Source organism: Primulina tabacum, chromosome 4, assembly GCF_025594145.1.
Source record: "Primulina tabacum isolate GXHZ01 chromosome 4, ASM2559414v2, whole genome shotgun sequence".
NCBI classification, from domain to species: Eukaryota; Viridiplantae; Streptophyta; class Magnoliopsida; order Lamiales; family Gesneriaceae; genus Primulina; species Primulina tabacum.
Window position 1 is genome coordinate 5255073 of NC_134553.1, and position 27212 is coordinate 5282284.

General features: G+C 35.5%; 4 protein-coding genes and 1 non-coding gene across 6 annotated transcripts; 1 reads left to right on the top strand and 4 right to left on the bottom strand.

Moving 5' to 3' along the window:
* Window positions 1-727: 727 nt before the first annotated feature.
* Window positions 728-4822, bottom strand: LOC142542726 (high mobility group B protein 10-like). 2 transcript variants are annotated; one of them, XM_075649521.1, is made up of 6 exons: window positions 4565-4822; window positions 3215-3293; window positions 2537-2699; window positions 2368-2436; window positions 1593-1957; window positions 728-1050 (listed from the first exon to the last, which is right to left on the bottom strand). In XM_075649521.1, exons 1-6 carry the CDS (start codon window positions 4699-4701, stop codon window positions 958-960), a joined length of 906 nt encoding a protein of 301 aa, XP_075505636.1. In that variant the 5' UTR covers window positions 4702-4822; the 3' UTR covers window positions 728-957. The 2 variants fall into 2 exon arrangements, with proteins under 2 accessions (XP_075505636.1, XP_075505637.1); XM_075649522.1 differs by having other exon boundaries at window positions 3215-3590; window positions 4565-4704.
* Window positions 4823-6099: 1277 nt separating this feature from the next.
* Window positions 6100-6783, bottom strand: LOC142542727 (photosystem I reaction center subunit V, chloroplastic-like). Its single transcript, XM_075649523.1, has one exon. The coding sequence runs from the start codon at window positions 6710-6712 to the stop codon at window positions 6272-6274; it is 441 nt and encodes a 146-aa protein (XP_075505638.1). The 5' UTR covers window positions 6713-6783; the 3' UTR covers window positions 6100-6271.
* A 178-nt stretch (window positions 6784-6961) lies between these two features.
* Window positions 6962-7033, top strand: TRNAW-CCA (transfer RNA tryptophan (anticodon CCA)). Its single transcript has one exon. It is a non-coding gene; the product is annotated as a tRNA-Trp (tRNA).
* A 602-nt stretch (window positions 7034-7635) lies between these two features.
* On the bottom strand, window positions 7636-9708 carry LOC142542728 (GPI-anchored protein LLG1-like). The gene is made up of 3 exons (XM_075649524.1): window positions 9291-9708; window positions 9143-9199; window positions 7636-8217 (listed from the first exon to the last, which is right to left on the bottom strand). Exons 1-3 carry the CDS (start codon window positions 9430-9432, stop codon window positions 7841-7843), a joined length of 576 nt encoding a protein of 191 aa, XP_075505639.1. The 5' UTR covers window positions 9433-9708; the 3' UTR covers window positions 7636-7840.
* Window positions 9709-20326: 10618 nt separating this feature from the next.
* Window positions 20327-26241, bottom strand: LOC142542729 (phosphatidylinositol/phosphatidylcholine transfer protein SFH13-like). The gene is made up of 15 exons (XM_075649525.1): window positions 25864-26241; window positions 24994-25101; window positions 24561-24864; window positions 23907-24006; window positions 23456-23722; window positions 23102-23179; window positions 22897-23001; window positions 22753-22802; window positions 22563-22662; window positions 22388-22486; window positions 22197-22310; window positions 21834-21987; window positions 21158-21552; window positions 21012-21086; window positions 20327-20826 (listed from the first exon to the last, which is right to left on the bottom strand). Exons 2-15 carry the CDS (start codon window positions 24998-25000, stop codon window positions 20806-20808), a joined length of 1869 nt encoding a protein of 622 aa, XP_075505640.1. The 5' UTR covers window positions 25001-25101; window positions 25864-26241; the 3' UTR covers window positions 20327-20805.
* Window positions 26242-27212: the final 971 nt, after the last annotated feature.

Here is a 27212-nt window from a genome sequence, read left to right on the forward strand (position 1 = left end):
AGATTCAAAGGAATTTACCAGTCGAAATTGAAACAATAACGAAATAAATTATATTTGATCCACCTCTTTTATTATTTATACTTCTTTGATCTTGTCAGAAATAATTTTCCTACTTATTGTTCTTGATCGAGTTTGATTTATCATTATCTACTTTTTGATTATCCGCCATGGAAGAACGACCCCAGCTGGCTGAGTTTATCCAAATGTGATGGTGATGGAGATTTGCATGCAACGACTAGAAAATAGTATAGAAGAGTAGGTGACGAAAATGGTCGAACCTCTAACTATGAATTTCAAGAACATGTATGTATAGCTGGGAAAGATACCACAAAATATGAAGACCCTAATCAAGAAAACTAAACCCTATCAGGAAATCAGACGAATTTTCTGAGCTCCAACGTGAACTCATCAAACAGCTAACAAAACAAAAGCAAAGGCAAATGGGAGCGGATAAGATCTTGCTTAAACAATGCTCATTCATGCGATCTTTGGAGTTCATAAAATGAAAAGAACATCATTTTTGCGAAACCCTGGTCAAGAAATGAAGAAACTGAATAGCAAGAGCCAAGTTCTTGAGTGGATGTGGAAATTTCTGGTTAATTTTTGTTAATCTTTCTTCTCTTTTTTTCAACCGTCTCCTCGTTAATCTCACTCTTTCTTTCAACAACTGAAAACGGCAGGTGTAATCTGAGATATGATTGAATAATGGCGATCACTCCACAAAGACTTGAGAATCCAACTTTTATTTCTTTTTAGTAGTTCCATTGGTAAATTTTGACAGCTTAATCACGATCCGTTAAAGATTACGGAACTGTTTTCACTAGCTTGGATAGGCTATGTTTACCCAAAGTTCTAATTAAATAAGTCATTAAGGCTAAAATATTCAGTTATCCTGTTGTTGAAGATGGTGGGAAAAAGTGATATCTTTCAATAACATCTCAAGAAACAAAAGTAGGCCTATTGAGGAAGTTGAAGATGGTGGGATGATTTGTAGTCCAACATTTCAGCTTGGTATCTTTCCTTGTCTCTCAGCCCCATGTCCTGATATACCTGTACAACATCAATAACAGAGTCTGAGTTGAAAATAGAGTTTTTCTTTCTGTCCTCTTCATAAAGTTGAGTTCGGACAGCATACTATACATTTTACTTGAACACTGCAATAATCATGCTTTTTTAATATTCATTTGATTTAATTTACCCACAAACGAAACGATGATCCCCAAAAAAAAAACATTTTTAAGATGAAAATATATAAATTCATTTGTAGCCCAAAACAATTACAGAGTGCAACTGGCAAATGAAAGGCATAACTATAAGAACCAAGATAGATTCTTGATTTCTTAGCAAACTGGACAAAAATGCTCAAGTCGCACACTTTCCTCATACAGCGAATGTGGTATTTGGTAAGTTCGTATCCGAAATGTGCAAGGGTCTGATATGCTAGAACCACAAGGTCCCTCTACTTTTCAGTCAACGTGGAACCATTTCAAACAAGTTATACCTAATTTGGATCTAGATAAGCAACTAAATGAGACCATTTAGATTAGGGATAGACAATATAACTTTCCTACATCCTAAAATACTTACTATACCTGTTTTTCAGTCTCAGAAAGTCTGCTCCATGACTGACCAATTTTTTTACTGATGCCTCTTTCTCGTCCTTGGTACAGTGGTTGAAGACGATGATACTGCTCCTCGAAAAAGAAAGTATAGCCACTTCTATTTCGCTTAGGTTGACCTGGGGCCCTTACTTGGTGATTATGCTTTTTCCGTGAATGGTAAGCCGGGGAAAGAACAGAAGAGCTAACGCTCAGGGACTTGGTAGGTGCCACAGGGGTGTGGTAAATGACACCTTTCAACTCCTCAGATCCCAAATGAACTGAAACTAAATATCCGTCATCAAATTTACCATCGATAGTTCCATTGACCAACATGCCATCCTCCAGTTCAGGACTTTCTGCATATTATATTAAGCTCAAATGTTAGATAATTGTCAGAGATCAAAAAGATATTTTCTAGAATCTTATTTGACAGTATTTATATCCCGATGATTCTTTGATAAGATTTTGATTGCAAGTTCTACGACAGATTTCCTACCATATTTATCTAAAAGTCTTTTGACCAATATAAAAAACTGACAATGGCATCTAAACAAAGATACTAATAGATTTTTAGCTCGCGAGACATTATGTCATGGATGCAAGTACCAAACATTTTGTGTGCCTTCGTAATATTTCTAATATTTCAAATTTCAACAGTAACACACACAAACATGTTGAGGAACATATAAAAAAGACAGTAAAATACTTTGTGACCACAAAAACAATGAAACAAAAGCCATACATAAAGTTATAGCAGCACCCTCACCCGAAAATTGATCATATGCAGCATCATCAACACCACATGGCAATGGTGATCCACTTCCATTTGTACTCACTTGAGTAGTTAAAAGAAAGAAAGAAAAATCAGTTGTTCCCCACCAGGTGAAAACTTAAATTACATGTGTACATAAATCAAAGTCGGGTGGTTAGGCTACCAGATTCTGTGATGGATGGTTCTTCTTTTCGGAAGTAATAAACCTGCTCAAAATGATACAGCAGCGACAGATAATATTTTCTCAACACAAACGACGCACTAGTAATGGACGATGGGAACTTGAAGGCTCCAGTAATTTCCTTCCATCTACGATCTCTCAACACCTATAGCATTTTAGCCATTAGACATAAAAATTCACAAGAAAATGAAGAGAGAAACATCAATGAGAACTATCATGGTCCATGGAACAGTATGAGTCATTCGATCAGATCTAGTGAAAGGTGCTACCTTTCCATTTTGACAGTTTTGAGATGAATATGCATACAAGAAGATAAAGTTTATACCTAATTAGATATCTTCGCGTTGACACTGGAAAAAATGAACTGTAAATCATAAACAGACTCTGATATCCATCTTCGACAAATCATATTTTATTTTTCACCTTGCACTATCTTATGTTTCATTACTGTTTCGCATTTCAAAAATCATCTATGTAGAAAAAATGAAATAAAAGTTTTTGTTCATTATTGAGAAAAACTATCAATAATATTTATGTACACATGACACTCATTTTTAGTTATAACCACATATAATTCACACTTCAAACTAGTTACTGGCAAAGTGAAGGCTGAAGTACATGGCAGTAAACATTAATTGCAAAAAAGAGAAGAAAGCATACCTTTTCAATGCCACCTCGGGAGGTTACCTCCACGAAAAGCTGATGTAAATCTAAACGATTTCCTCCTATTGTAGGGACCCTAACAGCAAAAGAATATATGCGTGTGTGTATATATATACTGACAAGTTTCATGTTATGTCAAAAATTTTCTCAAAGTTCATATCACAGCAATTCGGCGGCGGTGGAGTGAATCACTCATCAGGAAAAGAGGGGGTTAAGGCACAAACAAATAAAATAAGTACAACAACATGACTCGACATCATTCGCACTATCATTTCATGACCAACTACCAATGCAACAAACCTAAAGTCTATTCAACTGCTGTAGGCTGTTTGTTATTCCTCCATTTTGACTTGCCTTATCCAAAAGATACAAACTGAAAATGAAGAATGTGGTATCAAAAACATATCTTGATTAAATTATCTATTCAGATATTTTGTTCAAGAACTAGCAGCTTTAGTGTTTTCATAGGTAAAGTATGATAATATCATAACTAATAATAAGGACCAACTACGGTAATATTGTAATACTCAGTTCCAAATCACTAGATCTTCGAAAAGAGGTATGACAACCGAGTCCTCAAGGAAAAATGACAAGGTCCAAGAGCTTCGACATAAATGCTAGAGATGAATCGTAGCATAGTTGATATAAACAAAACAACTGGCAATTCAGAACTTCTACACAGCTAAATCATCTGAAGAAAATAACTTATGAATCAGCCTTCAAGCAATTTACAGTGAGAAAGGGCCACATTTGACCAACGAGGTAAAAAGTTCAGATGCATACAATTTTCCCGACCAATGACAAATTTTAAGCAAAATCAGTGTACAAAAAATTACAATTTCTGATACATTCAACTACATTTTTTTACCAAGAAATACAGTGCCCTTTAATACCAGCTGAAATATTTACCGTGACCATAAAATCTGCGTTGTCAGTCTGGCCATGTGCGCATTAATATAAACTTCCCAAAAATGACAATCGAAAATTGAAAACAAATAAAACTTGCAAGCTTCAAACTCAATCAACGAGAACCGTCGTCATTGAAATACGATCAAACCAATATATCCAGCAATTCTAGCAGCGTCCGAACAAGATGGATTTGCAAATGAAACAACAACCAGAGGCCAGAATCCAAGACGAGCTTGTCCTTCTCAAACGAATTAAGCATAATTTTCCCCCCAAAAATCAAGCTTTAATTCAACTAAAACCATCAGTCTTCTCATGCCCAGAGCATTCAAGAACTTCAATTTATGAATCGGTAAACCAACAAAAAGATGTGTGAAGAAAACACACCCCAACAACAAAATGAGCACTTAATCGAAGATATCATAACTGGAAGCCAGTTACCTGAATTTGGTACCATAAAAAACGTGAAAAGCCTTGAGCTTTTGCAAGAAAAAATCTGGGTTTTGAAGGATTTCTTGATACTCTGCTTCCGGTTTGGGGTAAGAAGTGTAATTTGTACGAGGCGGGTTGTTTGGCATTTTAGCATGAGAGGTAAAAATTATGCATCAAACTGAAATCAATCCTCTCCCAACAAGAGTTTTAAAGAGTTATTATTGGATTTCCCCAAGAATTTCACTATAATAAATAGAATTTTTTTCATCCTTGAAATTGTCAAAAGTAGATACATATATAGGTAGGCTATAGACGAACTGGATAGAATATAATAAAAAAAGTTAAAGCTGAAATGCAATCCGTGATTTTAGTTCGAACTAGATTCGAAACTCAAAAAATTTAAATTTGTTAAGTTTAATTTGGTTCGAATAAAAATTCGAGTTCAAGTATGGCTAAAAAATTTTGAACAAATTCACAGTTTGTTTGAATTACTCCAAATTTATTTACTTTAATATATAATTATATTATATTGATAAAATATTAAAATTCACGAGCGACATGCGAATTATCAAATAAAATAATTTGAATTGAGATCCAGCTCGGGAAAAAAATCTAATATGTTCGATTTAAAAACTTAAATATGAATCAAATATTTTTCAAATCGACTAAAAAAATTCTCAAACTAGCTCACTTCGTTTGCTACCACCAGTAAGAAATGAAGGCGAGGAACAAAAATTAGAGGAGGTGCCCTTTGAGTGACTTTTATTTGACATTCTGCCCTTGAAATTCAAATTAATTGATTTATATAGTATAGTTAATATGATTATTACATATACAATTTTGGTACATTTTATTTATTATATTATATATTTTTTTTTCTAATGATATAATATATTGACATTTTTTAAATAAGTGGGAATTTAAGGTGGAGGGTTACATTAAGAAATGTCGCAGTATGTTAAATCTTAATCATGGTTAAAAGTTAAAACTATGGTAACATTAATGAAACAAAATTGCAATTACATAAGAACTGTATTTCAAACCATTAAATTATAAATTAAAAACATAAAAAATATACCAAACTTTGAAAAATATCAAGCTCGATTTGATTTTTAGATATAATAAATATGATCTAATTTTTTAAAAACGCCGAGTATATTTCTTCAATACCATGATTAATCTTTGACAAAAACTTGAAAAGATCTCACGGATCGTATTTTATGAAACATATCTCTTATTTAGTCGTCAATGAAAAAATATTACTTTTTATTGTGAATATCAATAGAATTACATATAAAGATTCGTAACATTGCGTCACAAAAGACATACTCTTGATGTTTACCAAAAGATTGACATGCAAACATAAATATATTGGCTCACTGAAACACTCATTTTCACAAAGACGAGTTTAGAGAAGCTGTTTAATCTTTATTTCTACTTTGTTGAAAAGAACTGTAAATTTTTAACATATTCTGCAAATCATTTAATTTGAGCTATAAGACTACAGAACAAAGATTCTATAGTAGATTCCATTCCAGTACAGATAAGGAGGAGAAGTTTGTGTTATATATTGCACAACTAAATTACAAGAATCAGATGAAATTCAAACACAAAATTCAAGTAAAACTACACAAATTAAGAACAAAAGTTCCAACCAAAAAAATAATAATTGAAATAGATTGCCAGATATACACTAATGCACAAAAGACCCTTTCCCTAGAAGAAACTGGGATCATATCCATTGGAAGAAGTGGCAAGAATGTAGTATGCAACAATGTGTCCAAGAGAACCCCAGGCAAGAACATCGACAATGTTGAATCCGACGGGGTCGTTGGATTTGAGAAGGCTGACGTATTCCTTGGCGCGTTCATCGCCAGCCTCGAAGTGGGAGGCCCCGTTCTGCTCCGGTACCTGTTTGGCCACGTTTTCCCTCTGGAAGGAGAAGAACACGAACCTGCCTAGGAAGAGAGAGAGGCCGGTGCTCAGGCTGATTACTATAGACGGGTTGAGCTCAGCCTTGACGGCGAGGCTACTGCAACGTTTCTTGGTGGTGAGAGGGCGGCAGAGGAAAGAGGCGCAGGTGGGCTTGAAGTCTGTCGGCTTGTTGAGGGTTCTGAGACCTTGGAAAGTTGGAGTGGAGAAGAGAGTGGAGGCCATGCTTGGAGAAGATATTGAAGCCTCTCTCGAAATTTGGTTGAAAAATGGGAATTGGATGTGAGGAAGATAAGATGAGGCTTATATGTTGGGAAGAGATTTGTGGAAGAAAGAATTGGATTTTGTGAGGAGGAAGTGAGATTTTGGATGGTGAGTTGGCTCTATGTTATTGGTTGTGAATGGATCATTGACGTGAATTCAGGATTTTGAATTACTAGTTTTATAATTATTCGACACAGAAATGTCACCTTGGGATCCGTGGCGCAATGGTAGCGCGTCTGACTCCAGATCAGAAGGTTGCGTGTTCGATTCACGTCGGGTTCAATCTCCCGATCCCAGACAACGGGTCTCCTTTTTGCGAGATTTATTTTCCTTTTTGAATTAAAGGATAAGTTTTATTTTATTTTATTTTTTAATTTCACTACATAAAATTATTTATAAGACCGGAAAATTGGGATGGCAACATAACGGGTGGGGGGAGAGTTTGACCACCCGTTCCGCTCACTTTAGACCCGTTCTAGAAACCCGCCTGAGTCCAATTTGGATTATACTTGCTAAAAATTATATTTTTAAAAAAAATTAGTAATTTCATAATAAATAATATTTAAAAATAATAAATCATCAAAATTATTTTCTAATTTTATATTAATAATATTTTTAATAAATACGATTACAAGTTAAAAGTATTCAAATATGCTTTCAACATAGTAAGAATTAATATTGTATGCATGTATGTATATCTTAAAACAAATCCACGTAAAAAACATCAAGGATGAATGATCCATGAACTTGGGCTCCTGCAATCTTAAAGCCACTCTTGATCATATCTTTTTTCCCGACAATCAATTTACGCATCAATATCATAAATAGAAACAAGGACCAAACAATCCTAAATCACATCGCAACTTCATGAGACGAATCATCGGAGCCAACTGCACTTGTACATCACGAAAAATCGAATTCTTCCCATAATTTCTTATAGAACAATGAACAATCATCGGATTTGAGGAATGAGATCTCTCGGCTAAAATGAATACTGGAGGCAACGATACATGGAAGGCATAAGAGAAATCGTTACAAAGAGAAATATCGAATGAAGTTACGAGAGAACTAAGTACACGTGGAAACTCTTTAAATGAGCTGCATTGACAACACAAGGAAAGCAGCTAGAAGAAACAGCATTGGAAAAAGTTCAGATATTCTACAACTGCCATTTGCATTAGCAAATTTATCGGACAGTGAAGCTGACGGTGATACTGCAGGGCATTCTAGGCCCAGCTTCCCTTCTCGGCACTCGCTGGCAAATAGACCTGGTGGGTACTTTCCATAAAGATTAATATAGCTGAACATGGTAGAAGCACAATCATTTGATAGGTCATTCAAGTGATCGGCAAATGGACAGGAAAAGTCTTTAAATGCCGGACAGCATAGGTTGGGCGGGTATTGGGGTCCCTTGCACTTGCTGGTGATGATGGTGTAGTTCTGGAACTCAAAGTTGTCGGGGCAAGCTGAGGAAACCAAATATAAACTAACCAATCAGCTCAAATTTTGATATATTGAGCTTTTCTGATCTCATTAATCTTTAAGATAAAATCAAACCACAGTTTGTAAATTTGGATTGTAATACAGACTACAGTGATCGTGTTGGTCTATCAGTTCATATACCTAGCAATATGCTGAAATTAACAGGATTGATGAGAATCACTTGACAAAAGTATCTTGCAGTACTTGAACGAAACCATCTACCAGTACTCAGAGCCATTACCAAATCTCAGTAGCACCAAAATTCTTCAGTCTCAAGATGAACTACCATAAAGGGAAGTGTTTCCTTTAATTAGAAAACAAATGAAGAAGAGGGCCACACTCAGCCTAATTCCCAAAAACTGTTGGAAATTACTGGGTTTTGGAAGCAAGAAAAATGGCTATTGTAATGTGGGAAGAGCGACAGCTTCATTTTTTTGGTCGAGCCAAAAGTTTAAACTTTTTTCCTTAAGACCACAAGACATTGCCTTGCTACGCTGCTTATGGTTATTGGTAATTCGTCTCCAAAGACAAGACACCGCTATTTCAAGAAAGTATCAATATAAATCATGAAATTTATTAACAAACTATCAATAATCCAATACCAAGGCCCATTTACTACTGCATCGCCCAAGCTCCTCCAGCTGAAAGTAAAAGTTGAAAACAACTTGAAATTTTTATAGTACAAGGCCAATGCCCATTGTACTTCCATTTTTCTAAATCAAGTTCAATCATTTAGCGGTTGAAGTACTAAGATCTTTACCAGCGGATATATCATGGGATTTTTTTTAAAAAAAGAAGAAAAGTAAAGCATCATATTTCAAGATTTTCATTTGTACCAAATAATCTCAACCTGTAATAGATTTGGCAAGTGAGAAGGCGAAAAAGGTCAAGAAAATATAAGAATCGTACGTTTCTTTGCCTGAAGAAGCCTCCTCTCACTTAAAATTTGAGATCCAAATATACCATCTGCATCAAGTTAACAAATACAAACAGACCATTAGCACTTAAAAAAGAAAATCCATTAAAAAATTGCATTGATGAACAGAAACTCACAAACCTGAAATGAAAGTGGAGGCTGAGAGGGCAGTGAAAAGAGACAAACATAGAACAAAAACCAAACAACAATTCATCTGACACGAACCCATTATTCGCGGGGTATAATTTAATCGATTCTTACTCGGATACACGGTCATCAACATAAACTACACAGATTTCAGGTACAAATCGTGCATAAAACCCCAGAAAAAACTCCCGAGAGCTGAATTCCGATAATTACGAACCAGATCTCCGAATGTGCAGTAGCTTGGAATGAATCTAGCCAAGTATCTACCTGCCGTAACTGTATATGTTAAATGTAGGTGTGGTGTGTGTGCAGGTAAGAAAACATGGAAAGCACACAGCGAGGTGCCAGTTTTCGACGCGGAAAAGGGTGAAGTCGATTTCTCTTTAAGCAGGTAAACCTCTAAGGTTGGACATTTTTAATATTTGCAAAAACTTGTGTGTGAGCGAGGATTTTACGGATAGTATTACATTGAGTCTTCCATGAAAAAATATTACTTTGTATGTTAAGAGTATTATTTTTTATTGTGAATATCGATAAGATTGACTCGTCTCAAATATAAAAATTCGTTATATCATTTTACAAGAGACATGCTCTTGTATATTATATTTAGTCAAGAAAACGGTTATTTCGAATCATTAATCCCTAAGATCATAGGTGATACGAAACCTCGTACGAATGAAAAACAAGCACGAATATTGAAATCGCACCCTCAATTCAATAATGAACAAGAATCGATTATGTTGTCCCGATCTTTTGAAACAAGTAACGATTTGTGATATTCATCTCTAAGCGATTATAACTTAGCAACAAATATCAACGATAATGACAATCGAATTTCAAACGAACATTTAAAGAACTTGTTTTGACAATCCGTGCGAAAACAATCGACAAACGCCACAAAGATACAATCTTTGATAAGTTTGATTTGTGTTGAAGATCAAAGCAAAATGCCTTGAATATTGAGAGAAATCTCCAATAATATATTTAAAGTCTGAAATTCTTTCGTTCATGGTCTGATACAATGCATATATAATCAATAAAGCATGAAAAAGTAGTGTAAAAAGGCTTAATTAAGATAACTAGCAAATTTGACACGGAAGTGAAGACCGCGGGTGCGCTGCTGATACGACCGCGGGTGCGGTGAAGCTTCGGGATTAGCAAATTTGACACGAAAGTGAAGATCGCGTGTGAGGCCCTTAGCTCCTAATCGTTATTACAATGCAATCTGATTAGGGTTAACTAATTACAGCGGAAAACGAGTTTAAAATTTCTTTACAATGAGCCCAAATCATTTCATTTGAATACTAAAAATAGTATTTCATCTCACGTCATAAACATGCCCACACGAAATCAAAAACCAATCACATAGAAACAACTCATATCCTCGGGACATGCCCCGGTATATAGATACATATACATATATACTGGGAACAAGACATAAACATAAAACCTCAGCCCAAGCTGTGGCTCCCTCCAGAAATACCCTCTCCGGTCTCCCGATATCCTGAAGTACCTGCCATTGTCCACACACAAAGACAACAACAGCCCCCCTTGGGGATGAGCAAAGCTCCCTATGGAACAACCAATCATATATACCACAAGTATCTAAACAATGATATATGGTATGCAATGCATGTATGTCGTGGAGGTATCGGGTCAAATGCCCATCCACTGAGCACATGTCACAATCAATCGAATCGCTATCAAATCAATGCTCGAGCTGGCACACCGGCCAATATGGGATACTCGTATGATAGCGTCGGCAAAGCGCTATCAAATCCCAAATCTCATATCCAATCATATGGGGTCACAATTGTCTATGCTTTACGGGTCATATAATACCGGCATAGCGATTGTGTTCACAAACCCCGAAATCCAATCAAATCATATCAGGGTATCCAAGGATCATAGCTCAACGTGCATGTCATGTATCGATGTATGCATAAAATGATGTGTGTTAACAAAACATTTATTTTATACATCGATATCTCAATCTCAATGTCATGTATGCCACATCAATAACAAATAAGGCATATAGACACATAATCTCATTTTAATCAATCAAATCAATCCGACATATATCATATGATACAGATACCTGTCGTATGTTAACCGACCGCAACATACCTCAATTCTTCGTTTCCAGTTGATGTAGCCTGAAGATATTGATATTACACTTTATCTACATCAATAACATACTCATTCCAATCAATAACATACTCCAAAATCATTAATATTAGTTTCAAATATCATTTGAAACTTCAAAAATTCATATCAAATCAAATTCATATCATAATTCAATTCCGACTTCGAATACAAGTTTCTTGTTGGTTATTCTACTACATATCAGAAAATCAACTTCAAATACATGCTATTCCAGCACTTTGATCTTTAGAGCTGCTGGAACTAGAAGAAAATTACCTCAGTCAGAAGCCCTCGATGCGACGATTACAAATATATAATTTGTTTCGCGTTTGGACATCGTTTCGAAGTCGATTTGGAAGAAAGAATTTCGAAATCTCTCGAATTCCCTCGAAGTTATCGTATAAGAAATGAAGAAAGAAAGAACAAAATTCTCATTCTTATCCTCATCTCTCTCGCGCTCGGGCGGTAGAATTCTCGCGCCCGAGCGCGAGACATTCTGCCCCCGAGTCATATTTGTGCTGCGCTCGGGCGGTCAAAAGTTACCGCTCGGGCGCAGAACTTTCTGCCCGAACACACACCTCATATCTCCTGGCGCTCGGGCGGTCATTTTCTACCGCCCGGGCGCCACATGTTCTGTACAAATGTTTATGTTTGTACTAAATTGGCGTCCGGCCTCTCCACTCGAGCTTTTACAACGTCAATTCATATTCAATATTCATTTCTCAATTCCATTGTCAGGATATACATCAAATGTATAATCACATATCAAATTCATGAATTATCGATAATCATATAGGATTTACGATAATACGATACACGGTCCTTACACCGCGGGTGCGCTGATGATACGACCGCGGGTGCGGTGCAGCTTCGGGAATTTTTTTTAAATTCGATTATCATGGACCGCGGGTGCGGTCCCTGTTTTAGCGCGGGTGCGCTGGACCTTCGGCAATTGCACTTGAATAACATTCCAAAGACCTCCAATATTATTCTCATGATTCCCAACCTCCTCTAATTTAGTAACCCAATTTGTAGATCCTCCTTGGTAGTTCATCATGAGCCCTTGAAGTACTTCTTTAAACTTCTTGCTACATCCTCTCGTTATAGGTCCTTCGGGCAACTCCAACGACTCCCATGCTTTCTTTGGTGCTTGATCAACCACGTTTGCATCATTCTCCCCTTCTTGAAAATGATTTGTCCTCAAATCTTGATCATCTCCTACATCAAACAACGAAAGATCACTTACATTAAAAGTAGAACTGACATTGTACTCACCTGGTAGGTCTAATTTGTAGGCATTGTCGTTGATCTTTTCAAGCACTTGAAATGGTCCGTCACCCCTAGGTAAGAGTTTCGAACGTCGCTTTTTTGGAAATCTTTCCTTTCTTAAGTGCAACCACACTCAATCTCCCTTTTCAAAAACCATCTTTTTCCTCCCCTTGTTGGCTTGCTTCGTATATTGTAAATTCTTCTTCTCGATGTTATTCTTGACCTTCTCATGCAAACTTCTAACGAATTCAGATTTCTTCTTGCCATCCATGTTCAACCTTTCACTCACAGGCAAAGACATCAAATCCAAAAGAGTTAAATGATTAAAACCATAAACAATCTCAAATGGTGAATAATTCGTAGTATAATGCACGCTACGGTTATAAGCAAACTCAACAAATGACAAAAATTCTTCCCAATTTTTCAAGTTCTTTTTGAGTATAGCACGCAAAAGTGTCCCTAGAGTTCTATTAACAACTTCAGTTTGTCCATCCGTTTGAGGATGACATGTAGTAGAAAACAACAGTTTTGTGCCAAGTTTAGCCCACAAAATTTTCCAAAAGTAACTCAAAAATTTAACATCACGGTCAGATACAATAGTCCTAGGCATGCCATGTAACCTAACGACTTCCTTGAAGAACAAATCCGCAATATTTGATGCATCATCGGTTTTATGACAAGCAATAAAATATGTCATCTTAGAGAATCTATCAACAACAACAAATATTGAATCCCTCCTCTTCTTAGTCCTTGGCAAACCTAAAACAAAATCCATAGAAATATCAATCCAATGTTCACTAGGAACATGAAGTGGTGTATACAATCCATGTGGTTGTGTTCTAGACTTAGCTTGTCTACAAATAATGCATTTTTCACAAACACGTTCAACATCACGTTTCATATGTGGCCAATAAAAATGCTCATGCAAACAACTCAAAGTTTTAGCCACACCAAAGTGCCCCATCAAACCACCACCATGTGTCTCCTTCACAAGTAATTCACGAATTGATAACTTAGAAATGCACAATCTATCTTCTCTAAATAAATACCCATTATGCAAATAAAATTTATCATGTGGACCATGCATACATGTTTCAAATACTTCCTTAAAATCCTCATCCATCGCATACAATTCTTTCACATGTTCAAATCCCAAGATTTTTGAATCCAAGGTAGAGATTAGTACGTACCTCCGTGATAGTACGTCGGCCACTACATTATCCTTACCTTGTTTGTACTTGATTATGTAGGGAAATGTTCCTATGAATGTCACCCACTTAGCATGCCGCTTGTTCAGTTTCTGTTGTCCCATAAGGTACTTTAGAGACTCATGATCCGTATGGATCACAAATTCCTTAGGTCTCAAGTAGTGTTGCCATATCTCCAAAGTCCTCACAAGCGCGTACAACTCCTTGTCATACGTTGGATAGTTCAGCGCTGCTCCATTGAGTTTCTCACTAAAGTACGCCACTGGTCGTCCTCCTTGCATCAAAACTCCTCCAATACCTACATCTGAGGCATCACATTCAATTTCAAAAGTATTAGAAAAATCAGGTAAAACAAGTAAAAGCGCATTAATTAATTTTTGTTTAATAATATTAAAAGACTTCTCTTGTTCCTCGCCCCAATGAAATGGAACGTTTTTCTTAATCACCGCCGTCATCGGTGCCGCCAGTGTGCTAAAATTTTTTACAAACCTCCTATAGAAGCTTGCTAGACCATGAAAGCTTCGAACTTGACTAACATCAGCAGGCGTTGGCCAATCTCGAATAGCACTTATCTTGTCCTCATCCACTTGTATCCCTTGTGAACTTACCACAAAACCAAGAAAGACAATTTTGCTTGTACAAAAATCATATTTCTTAAGATTAGCATATAAATGTTCATCCCTAAGTGTGATCAGTACAAATCTCAAATGCTCAACATGCTCTTCTAAATTTTTGCTATACACAAGAATATCATCAAAATAAACCACAACAAGCACGCAAAACATGATTCATCAACCTCATAAAGGTACTAGGAGCATTAGTTAAGCCAAAAGGCATGACCATCCACTCATATAATCCATATTTGGTTTTAAATGTCGTTTTCCACTCATCACCTTCCCTCATTCTAATTTGGTGATAACCACTTTTTAAATCAATCTTACTAAAAATACATGCACCATGCAACTCATCTAACATATCATCTAGTCTAGATATGGGATGCCTATACTTGATGGTTATATTATTGATTGCCCTACAATCTACACACATTCGCCATGATCCATCTTTCTTAGGAACTAATAAAACAGGTACAGCACAAAGAGACATGGACTCACGCACAAAACCCCTATCTAACAATTCACTTACCTGTCACTGAAGCTTCTTAATCTCATCCGGATTGCTTCTATAAGCTGGACGATTTGGCAATGCACTTCCGGGCACAAAATCAATTTGGTGCTCAATCCCCTTCAATGGTGGTATTCCTTGAGGTAGCTCCTCCGGAAATATATCATCAAACTCCTGCAAAAGGAAAACAACAATGCTCGGAAGATTTCCGGCTATATCACTTGTGTTAAAGAGAATCTCTTTGTAAATAATCAACACAAGTGTATCATGTGTGTGCAACAATTGTTTCATATCACTCTTTTGGGCCATATATGTTTTTTTTTTGACCTCTTTCCTCTCATTTTCCTTTCCCTCTTTTTTTATCTCTATGTTCATCTCATCATTTTTTTTATCACTTATTTTTTTTTGACCATATCTTTTTCTTGTTTGTTTAAGGCCACCTCACTTTTCTTTTCACTCTTTATTTCGGCCTCATCTCTTTTTTTCTTTTGTCGTTGGTCTTCCATGATTTGTTTTGGGGACAAAAGAAGTAAAACAATGGATTCTTTCTTGAGTACAAAAGAATATCTATTTTTAAACTCATCATGTGTCACTTGCTTATTCATATTGCCAAGGTCTCCATAACAAAATATGACAAGCATGCATTGGCACCACATCACATAAGACCTCATCAATATACTTCCCAATCAAAAACGCAACCAAGACTTGTTTGTTCACTTTCACTTCAGCACAGTCATTCAACCACTGTAGCCTATATGGTTGAGGATGTTTCAAAGTAGGCAAGCTCAATTTTTCAACCATCTCAAAACTAGCAATATTGGTATAACTTCTTCCATCTATAATAAGATTGCAAACCTTGCCATTGACAAAACACCTAGTATGGAATAAGTTTTCCCTTTGGTTAGTTTCTTCTTCCTTGACTTGGGTACTCATTATACGCCTAGTCACTAATGCTTCGCCCACAACTGCCTCATATCCCTCATCAGGATCCTCTAATGCAGGCATCTCATCTTCATCCTCTCCATCATCTCCCTCACTATGAGATTCATACTCCCCATAATTATTCAACACCATCACCCTTTTATTGGGACATTGGCTAGCAATATAACCAACTCCTTGACACCTAAAACATTTAATATCTCTAGAACGATTAATAGGAGTTTCAGGTTTACCTTGCACTCCCTGCTTAGGCGCCTCCTGTTTAATGTCAACTTTGGGTTTGACCACTACCTTGCTTTCTTCACGTTTAACAACGTTGGAACGCCAAGGTCTTGATGTAATCCCATATTGTGTGGTACGGCCAACTCCTCTCCTCTTGAGTTGTTGCTCCACTTTTATCGCCATCTGCACCATTTCATCTAGATCCAAGTAATGTCTAAGCTTCACTTGGTCTTGAATTTTCCTGTTCAAACCACACAGAAAACGAGCCATAGTAGCCTCACTATCCTCATCTATATTTGTTCTAATCATGGCTACTTCCAACTCTTTATAGTAGTCCTCAACACTCTTCACACCCTGTCTCAAATTTTGTAACTTCTTAAACATTTCTCTATAGTAGTGATTTGGTACAAACCTCTTCCTCATTACGCTCTTCATCTCAGCCCAAGTTTCTATAGGCCTCTCATTGCATCTTCTCTTAGTGGTTACTAATTGATCCCACCAAATAAGTGCATAATCAACAAACTCAACCACGACCAACCTAAACTTTTTGAGTTCAGAATAATGGTGACAATCAAACACAAATTCAACTCGCTTTTCTCATTCTAAATAAGCCTCTGGATCCGACTTACCATGGAACGACGGAATTTTCATCTTAATGCTACCTATGTTATTATCTTCCTTGTTCCCATCATCGTACCTATCCCGTAAGGCTTCTCTTCTTCCCCTACCAAATCCTCTACCTCTTCCGCTCCTACCCCAGTTCTTGTTTTGACTCTCCTCTTCTACTCCTAATTCATAATCATCCTCTTCTTCTTCGACTGTACCCAAACCTTTAGGATTAGATTTATTTTCACTAGTGCTAACTTCAAGCCTATCCAACCTATCATATAAAGGATCCAACTCGGCCCTCATCATTCTACTAAAATGCCCAAATAACGCCTCCATTTGAACCTTAGACAACCCCTGGTTCGAACTTTCTCCTACTTTCCTCTCCATTTTACTTTCAGATTTTGTACCTGCAAGAAAATGTTAGTAGAAATAAAAGATGTTCCTCACCCAAATTCTCACAATCACTCCAAAGAAATAACACTCGCACTCAAATATTTTCACTCGAATGTGATAGTTCTCTCAAAGATGTGATCAATTTTTATATTTGTATACCAAACTATCAAGATTCAATTTGTGACACTCGCAACTGTCTCACTTGGATTGCACAAAGCCAAGAACACTAGAATAACACAGATTTGAAAACAGAACAAAGGATTACACAGATCTGAAAACAGAAACGAAGGAATAACACAGATCTGATAACAGAATGAAATTTATATATTTCTTTTCTTATATATATATATATATATATATATTTTATATATAGAAAGATTTGACAAAAGAAACGAAAGGATACCACAGATCTGATAACAGAACAAAATTTTAGACAGATCTGAAAATTAAGAACAAGATACTTGCTTGAATTCAATGAGCCAAAGCTCTGATACCAAATGATACAAAACCTCGTACGAATGAAAAGCAAGCACGAATATTGAAATCGCACCCTCAATTCAATAATGAACAAGAATCGATTATGTTGTCCCGATCTTTTGAAACAAGTAACGATTTGTGATATTCACCTCTAAGCGATTATAACTTAGCAACAAATATCAACGATAATAACAATCGAATTTCAAACGAGCCTTCAAAGAACTTGTTTTGACAATCCGTGCGAAAACAATCGACAAACGTCACAAAGATACAATCTTTGATAAGTTTGATTTATGTTGAAGATCAAAGCAAAATGCCTTGAATATTGAGAGAAATCTCCAATAATATGTTTAAAGTCTGAAATTATTTCGTTCATGGTCTGATACAATGCATATATAATCAATAAAGCATAAAAAGTAGTGTAAAAAGGGTTAATTAAGATAACTAGCAAATTTGACACGAAAGTGAAGACCGCGGGTGCGCTGATGATACGACCACGGGTGCGGTGCAGCTTCGGGAATTTTTTTTAAATTCGATTATCATGGACCGCGGGTGCGGTCCCTGTTTTAGCGCGGGTGCGCTGGACCTTCGGCAATTGAACTTGAATAGCATTCCAAAGACCTCCAATATTATTCCCATGATTCCCAACCTCCTCTAATTTAGTCACCCAATTTGTAGATCCTCATTGGTAGTTCATCATGAGTCCTTGAAGTGCTTCTTTAAACTTCTTGCTACGTCCCCTCGTTATAGGTCCTTCGGGCAACTCCAACGACTCCCATGCTTTCTTTGGTACTTGATCAACCACGTTTGCATCAATAGGGAACGTACAAGTTGCCAATTATTAGTTGAAAGCCGTGAAAATTATACATATACAATTGAAATAAACGAGTCTGAAAATTTCTTTGAGTAACTTATTCATCTTGAAATTCCAATGTTGGAAAACCTAAGTAAGAACTAGTTTGTTGTGGAATTTGATTAAATTTATTTAAAATAATTTATAATTTTATAACTTGTTTAAGAATTTATAGGCTGTGATATCTTATTTTATAAATAAACTGTTAAAATATTTGTATAACTAATTATTTTAAACAACTTAAATATATTAATGTGATTGGTAGAATTATCAAAAATGTTATAATATTATGAGTTTAGTTAACGTAAATAATTATATATATAATTTTTATATTTTAAAAAATAAATATATTTATATTTTTATTTATAAAAATTTTTATTCTTTGGAGAAAAAAAATTTAATATTATTTTCAAGGTACATAAATAAAATGTTGATTAAAAAATTGTAGCTAATAATTTACTCAATAAATATTAACACTTTTCTTTTTTATATTATAATAAAAAATGGAACAAAATCGTATTTTAAATTTGATAAAAATACAAAATGATAAAGTGAGAATGAAAATAAAACTATGCAGTCACATATGCACACATCACGTGCCAATAAGCCAATAAGCGCTGGTTTATATTATAGACCCGACTTAGAAACTCGATAAAAACTTAAAAGCCAATATGTATATTATTTTTAAAATCTATCCTATTCGTTTTCAATTAAAAAAAAAAAACTCTAAATATCGAAATGCGTGCTTTTTCTAATTCCCTTGATACCATCAACAACTTGATTTAAAATATATTGAAGTGCACCACAAGCTAGATAAATTAAATGGCATATTGTAAATTATTAAATATAATAAAATCTTTGTAAAATTGCATAAAACACAAACAATAATTCGGCCAAGACTTTGTTCGTATGCAACAGGTGAAATTATGAATTAATGATAACTGTAAATTTATCTTTCCATCTAACTATATAAATAGAATATTCTACGCAAATTAATGATGTCAGCTAATTATGAGTCGGTTATTTACTCACTTTTCTTTGTTATAGGTAAGATGAATTGGTAGTGTCCAACCAAAAGGGCTTCCTAACTTTTCCTTAATTGGATACAGATGGGCTGGTGCCAGCAGTTTCCAGGAAGAGGAACCTTGTAAATCGATCCAAGTTTCCAACACAACAGAATTCAATCTAATTAAACCGAATCTGATTTCCCTACGCACCCAGTTTTTTTTTCTTCCATAAATAATCCCGGCATACTGTTTTTAATCTAAGATTTGAAGAACATTACAAAATTCAACTCGAATAGATGAGCTGTTTCTATACGAAGAGAATTTAAAAAAAAAAAAAACTATTATCGTTAATAGTTCAATCAGAACCCAACCCCGATTTAAAGAAATGGGATTTTTCTTATTAGTTCCTCGACTGGCGCTTCAGCTTTCGAATTTCAATCATGACTTCAGAACCGGGCTTTAGTTCTAGAAACCCGATTCCACCCGGCAGGGACAATTAACCAAGCCCATTGGCACTCTAAATTCTTGTTGAATACTGATAAGTGATAAGGAGTCCGTCATAAAACATAAGAATAAAATATAATCAGCACACGAAACAATACAAGTTCATACACGAAACGATGTCAATAAAAAGTTACCAGAATTGAAATGATGCTTGCAACATTGCACAAAAGGCACAATCAACAAAACCAAGGAGGTTCATGCCTGAAGAAGGTAACAAAAAAACATAAAATTCCAACAAACATGAATTGAAGAACTCCAAGAAAGGCCTGATTGCACTAGGTCAACGTAAACAAATGAATGGTGTAATATGATTCCATCAACATTACAGAAAAGAAACTAAAAATTAAGTCTTTCAACCTCTACCCATATCCCAATAAATATTTCTATACTCATTTCAAGAGTTTATTTACATCGGACTATGCTCACTATACAGTACCATGTGCATGCCCTAAGGGCATGTGTAACTGAAAACAAATTATTGATTCTTTACTAACAAAAGTAATGATGTGTGTAAAGATTTTCCATGGCCCAAGGGCATGCAACTGAAAACAAATTATTGATTCTTTACTAATAAAAGTAATGATGTGTGTAAAGATTTTCTTCAGCTTAGCTATGTTGCAACGGTGTGGAAAAAGACACCTCAGGCAGGAAAAATGTAAGATGCTGCTATTTCCAGGTCCTCGCACAAATGAGTTATGGTTCTTAATACCAAAATATCGCTACCTGCTGTGGAGTTGAATTCATATCTGACTAACCGCTACTTAACAGAACAATCTGCGCCTCTGCGAAATGAAAGTTCAATATTGCTTAAAGATAGATTTGGCAATGACAGAAGTTTAACATACTAAAAGACAAGAGAAAGGAAAAATAGATGTATCCTTGAACATTGATGGGAGGAGGGAGGGGACAGGGATCGAGAAAGATAAGAAATTATTAAAAGTTTACTCTGCTTGGACAAATTACTTACGTGGAATCTGGTTTCCCGTATATTCTCCAGCAACTCGGTAATCTCGAGCTGTTTTATCACTGTAGCTTGTATTAACTGGAACAAACACAAGAATGGGTCAATTCGTCCATTCTAGAATCTTTCAGTAAATAAAGCATGACCTTTACCCGCTTTGTCTTTTCAAGGTCAACTTCGACAGATTTGATCCGATCCAGTGATTGTTCAAGCATTTGCTCCTTCTCTTGTGGAATTTCAGCACGCTTCTTGTTGATCTGCTCCAACAAATTTTCCAGTCTTTGAAGACGTTGGACACATGGAATGAACCTATCCTCTTCATTAACAGTTTCCGTACCAATGGTCAACTCAGCAATTGGTTCTGGTTCATTTTCCAACATATGGGATGGATGTATGTATGTCTGTCTCCTCCAATATTCAACGGGAGCATCCCGAGTAACTGAAAAAAGCTTGATGATGATGGATATTAATGTTTTCGTCATACACCGGAAACTTCTCTTCAGAATTTTCTCTTGGATAGCCTCCAACCAATTCATGACTGGAGTACCTAATACAATCAGGAAACGGGGTATCATATGGAATAATGTTATTAAAATATGAAAATATCAACCAACTTTATCAACATTGGATTTCTTTACCCACTCACATCATCAAGGCAGAACAATTGTATCGTGTTAAACATGGAAGGAAAAAAGAGACTTAAGCATGGATGCAACAACTATGCAAAAATGCATGGTCGGTCAACTGAACATTTTCAAAAATGTCCAAGCAATAATATCATACATCAAATTACAAAAACCAGCATGATAATATTGTAAAAACACAGACCTTCAATATTTGGTCTTGCATAGCCATTTGAATATCCAACACGGTCAATATTGAAAAACTTGTTTTCCCCTCCTTGTTCATGGTCACAATCTTTATCTGCTGAACTAAAACAATCATCACAGCTATAGTAGATACAAGGATCGGATGTACTGGCCTACACCAATCAGAATTTTTCATCCACGTGAGTAAAAATGCAAGCAACTACACAGGGACAATCCACCAGTGCGATAGTGACAAGGGTGTAGGAGAAACATGCCATACATCACATGATAAGGACGTTGGTGGAGCAGGAACAAGTATACATAAAAAACAAGGAAACATCATAACAAATTAATAATTTTAAGTTTCCCTAATCAAACTCACCTCTTCGTGAACAGGGTCCAGTCTTGGGGACAAGGGTCCCGCGTGTCTAGATGGAGAACAAGGATCCTCAGCAAGTGATCCTGATTCAAATGTGTGTGTATTACTGCTTCTCCCCTGATAATTAGACAGTCGGTATCGGTAAATTGTGGAGTTTTTACTTGAACCAAATTCAAATTTGTTGCATTTATTACCTTCAGCGATCGGGTCCTACTGCATGGGTGAATTTTCTGTTGGTCATTTGCTAATTGAGATATCTGCCTTACCACAGATGCTTCTGCATTATATACAAGCTAGAAATAGACAGTCGAACTACCTTGCAAGAGAAAGCAAGTCACAAGTTCAAGAACAACAAGGGGGTAAATCTACCTTCATTACTTCGGGATCATTCCAAGGACCCTTATTAGACCTCAGGCAACCTCCCTCAACATTGCAAATGCATGATCCACCCAAAAAGTCAGGTAACTGGCTGTAAATTTTTTTAAAAAAAGAAAGAAAGATGCATATGATATTTTTTTATTGGAAGTCATATTTGAGGTAGAAACAGAGTCAAGTAAACCTAGGGTCGATGATTTCCAGTAGTTTCCACGTAGATTTAGGGTCCAAAACCTGTTACAAAGTGAACAAATACATACAATTAAATGGAATTGCAGTAACTAGAAAATAGACAGTAATGTTTGAACAAACTACGCATATCCTTTACGCGGATCTTTGCAATAGTTTTAGCATCCAAAAACTTCTGTGCAGCAGGCCAAAGAACCTTCTTGAAGCCTGGTCCAGCATTAACAATATACATGCAATGTAGTGTCTGCAAAAATTGGGCACACACAAATCAAATAGATCACTACTGATGTCTGAAAAAGATGTTTCTGATTTGAAGCAAAATCGACTTCAGAGAACAAAAGTACCTCTGGATAGTAACTGTTGTCAATCTTTGCCATGGCTGCTAATAGACTGGCTGCAGTCTGTGTGAAATTTTTAACCCCCTAGAGTCACCATCCATGAAATTATTTTAAAATGAATCACCATATACTCGAAGCATTTTCATTATTAACAAAAAGAAATCTATAGAAATTTCAGTATTTTGGGACAATCAACAGGTTAACAATCTAAGAACAATGACAAATAATCCTTAGGCTAAAAAATTAATTTTGGACCCTACAAACTGAAGGAAATATTTTATTCAGGTGACACATGAGTAATTCAAAGTAAAGTAGAAACTAACATCAAAATTATTAAATTTGAAGGTTAAATCGACAAACCAGGCCATGTACGTCCAAAATTGTAGTTGTTGAACAGATTCTTCTCTTTTCAGCAATGGAACAAGCTTGGAACTTCTCATATATAGCCCTTTCAAATTCCTGAACATGATATTTCAAGTATCGTTCAATTGAAGTGATGCGCATCAGTTTGCTAGGGTGAGCTTTTCCAAGCCTTTCAATGTAAACAGGCCTTCCTTCTCTATCGACTCCATGATATCCTTGGGGATAATATTGCAAGACTTCATCCAGCTCCTCGAATTCAAAGTCCTGAAAGCCAGTAGTTGGTGGGTAACATATGACAGCATAGTGCTATAATCACAAAGACTCTCTGTTAAAAAATCAGAGTTCCATAGGGTAATCACGATCACATGGCAAGCACAGGATCAAATTCGGGAATGAAAAGGAAAATTTAAAGCTCCGTCTCCTAGTTTACTGTGTGCTATATATTTACCTCCAGTATTGTGTCGGCTCCAAATTTTTTCCTCCAGTTAAGCATTTCTTCCCACATTTTAGTTGTCTTGTCAATGTTGAAGTCTCTAGCTTTTAAAAACCTAGAAATCAGAGTTAGTAAAGTAAGAGTAAATCAATACGCATCATTGCAGAAAAACATAGAACAAGCTAGGATTCCATTAAATTAAGGACAAGAGAGACAGAATTTTCGTCTATCTATTATCTTTGTTCTACAAGGGAAAATTTTAGAATCCAGGAAAAGGAAACCCCATCTTACAACGATCACACCCACCTCTTGGAAGCTTCTTCAGGATTTACAAGAGATAGAAACTAGTATGCTCATTAAATCGACACATTCAAGAGTCAACTTAACTTCAAGCATCAAAAGAAATGTTGAAAAACACGTGTTTATTTTTCTTTTCATAATTTCTCCCACGACAAGGAAATTAACTTGCTAACTACATAGGAAAGAAAACAGTGACGAAAAATTTATAACGTTACAGTCTATAAAAGTGTTACAATTTATTTATGAGTCAATTGCTCTAGTTTGAAGCCCCTTTAATTGCAGTATATCACAATCAAACATATTCACGTGAAAATCACAATGTGCAAAGAGGATGGGAGCCAACGACCAGAAAAGCTAAAAAAGACTCACCTCAGCAAAGTATGGTAATCATCAAGTCTAACTGGTAATAAATCCTTATCAAGTAGCTTTTGACGCAGTTCGCAGACAGTACTCTCCTCTCTTGCGTCCCGTACATCCTCAATGGAAACAGAAGACACTCTAAAATCAACTTTCCTTTTCCCTCTTTTTTTGAGAGAATGTGTAAGCTTGTTTGAAGCGTTTATAGCTTTCTTCTTTAGAGGCCCGTTTTTTGATCTTCTTCTTTCATCTTCAGAATTTTCATAATCTGATTTCCGATCATTCATTTCATCATTCAGCTCCATTACTTCAAAGCCTAACATATCAAACAATGATGTTTGGGGTGAGAATGATTCAGAAGCCCGTTCATAATATGAAAGCACCATGGCCGAGTATTGATGGTGTAAATAAATCATATAATGAAGAGTAGCTAATAAGCACACACCTGACATATCAGCTGGGTTCAGAAGAAAATGCTGGTGCAGAAGGAAAAAAAGTTTGATCCTCAATGTTCAAAAATTATTGGTAAAGGACCATCAAAACTCAAGCAGCACTGCATCTTCAACATAATCAGTGGATATGTAGCACATACTTTCATGAATAATAAAATGCGTGAAAGGATCATTTATAAGGAAAGAGAATAATCCAAATTCCAAATATTGAATCATGAAAAGACAGAAATTTTTTGTGCATATGTCCTGATAGGTTCAAGATGGTATGCGCGCAAGCGCTTTCTTTCCTTTCTTTGCTTCCTCAGATATTTCCCGCGAATTTATTTTTCATAGAGAAATCTCAAAATCTTCTAACAAACAACTCATGTAAATTTTGACAGCAATTCACACCAGATCTGGAAAATTTACATTTCAAACTTACTACCACAATTTCATAAGCAATTTCATGGTCCGCTAGGGAGAGAACAAGCTATTCCAATCCGTAAAATCCAGTTCCATGAGAAAACTTCATGCTCAAATACTTTTTCTGCATTTTCAGCTCAAAATGCACTAATCAACTGTTGAACCGACACAGCGAAAACATTTAATAAAATTGCCTTAGTGAAGGACAGAAACTATTCCGTAAATCAGATAACGGAAACAGTAATTTCTCCCATCTACGACACCTAAAATCTCCATAAACTTAAACTTCAACAATGTCATTAAATTCCCCGGATCTCACCCGACGTTTAATCCAAAAAACATTAAAAAAATTCCGAAAACAGCAAAATAAAACATGCAAATCATACAGTTCCATTGCATAAATCAATTCACGCCAAAGCTATCACGATATAACGATAGAAGAAAAGCGAAGAGCAACTTACGAATAAACCTCGGACAATCGATAGCAGCTGGATCGCAATCCTCGAACGCCTATTGCATAGATTTTTCTCGCACTTATTAAATGAAGAATCAAAATCACGCAATGCACGACCAAAAATCTTGGAAAACGAGAGTTTTCTCCAAAAATACAAAATTCCCCGAAAAATTTTCCGCGACTGAGATCCAAACCAAAGATCTGACTCTAATTATTTCTCTCTATATATATATTTGTACAAGATATACAGATGTGTAGCGTATAAATGCTTTTGTGTATAGATTTTTTCCTGTTCTGTTATATTTTCTATCTCGACACTCAACCAAAATCTGAAGGTTCCTCCCTCCGCTTATTTAACAACCAGTTGTTCCTTATATTCTCTTACGTGTCGTATGCTTCATTTCTACTGGAAAAAGGTCATTTCTAGTATCTTTATTTCCCCACACAGAAATTTATGCGTACGGTGTCTTCTAATTTAATTATTTTTTTTAGAATAATATAATTTAACAATTTATTTAAAAACAAACGAGAGTATGTCACGAATCAATTTTACGAGAATGATGAAAATTATTATTTTTATGCCAAAAATATTACTTATTATTGTATATACGAGCAGAGTTAGCTCATCTCACGTAAGACCGACGTATGTAAGCATATAATTCATCTACGTTAATATCTCAAATTTGATAGAGATCTTAAATAGATTAATATCGGCAAAATTATTATATGGATTAATTATGACTTCTTTTTTGTCTCTCGGAATTTACGAGAGGAATCGATTATACATGAAGAGTTCGTTGGGGTAGTTTTGGTAGGTTACGGAGTTGCGGCCTTCTTCAATACACAGTTGACAACAGCTTAATCCCACCGTTATTAAGGTAAATAACGTTTGACTAATTTTAATCGTGTTCCTAATTTGATTATGTCTAGTCGTGTTACATGTAGATCAACGATAAAGTAAAATATATTGAAGAATGACAAGGATCTATTAATTTAATGACAAATAATAATTTAGTTTATTTTAAAGGATTGAGAAATTTTATATATGAAAACTCTCTTAAAGTGGGGTTTGGATGGAATCAATGTTTTCATATCTGTGAAACGGATCGATCATATCCATACATATCGTCAGAAGCAATTTTTTGCATGAGTTGGGTCGAGTCGGATATCCATTTCACAAATTTGAATCGTGAAACAACCTCATATTAGCTTTTGTGATAATCGAATATAGTTATATCTATACTTTTTAAAATATTAAATCATTAAATCTAATATTATTATCAAATATAGTTATATCTATACTTTTTAAACAAAAAATTAAATCATTGATATAAAATATTATTAAAATAATATTTT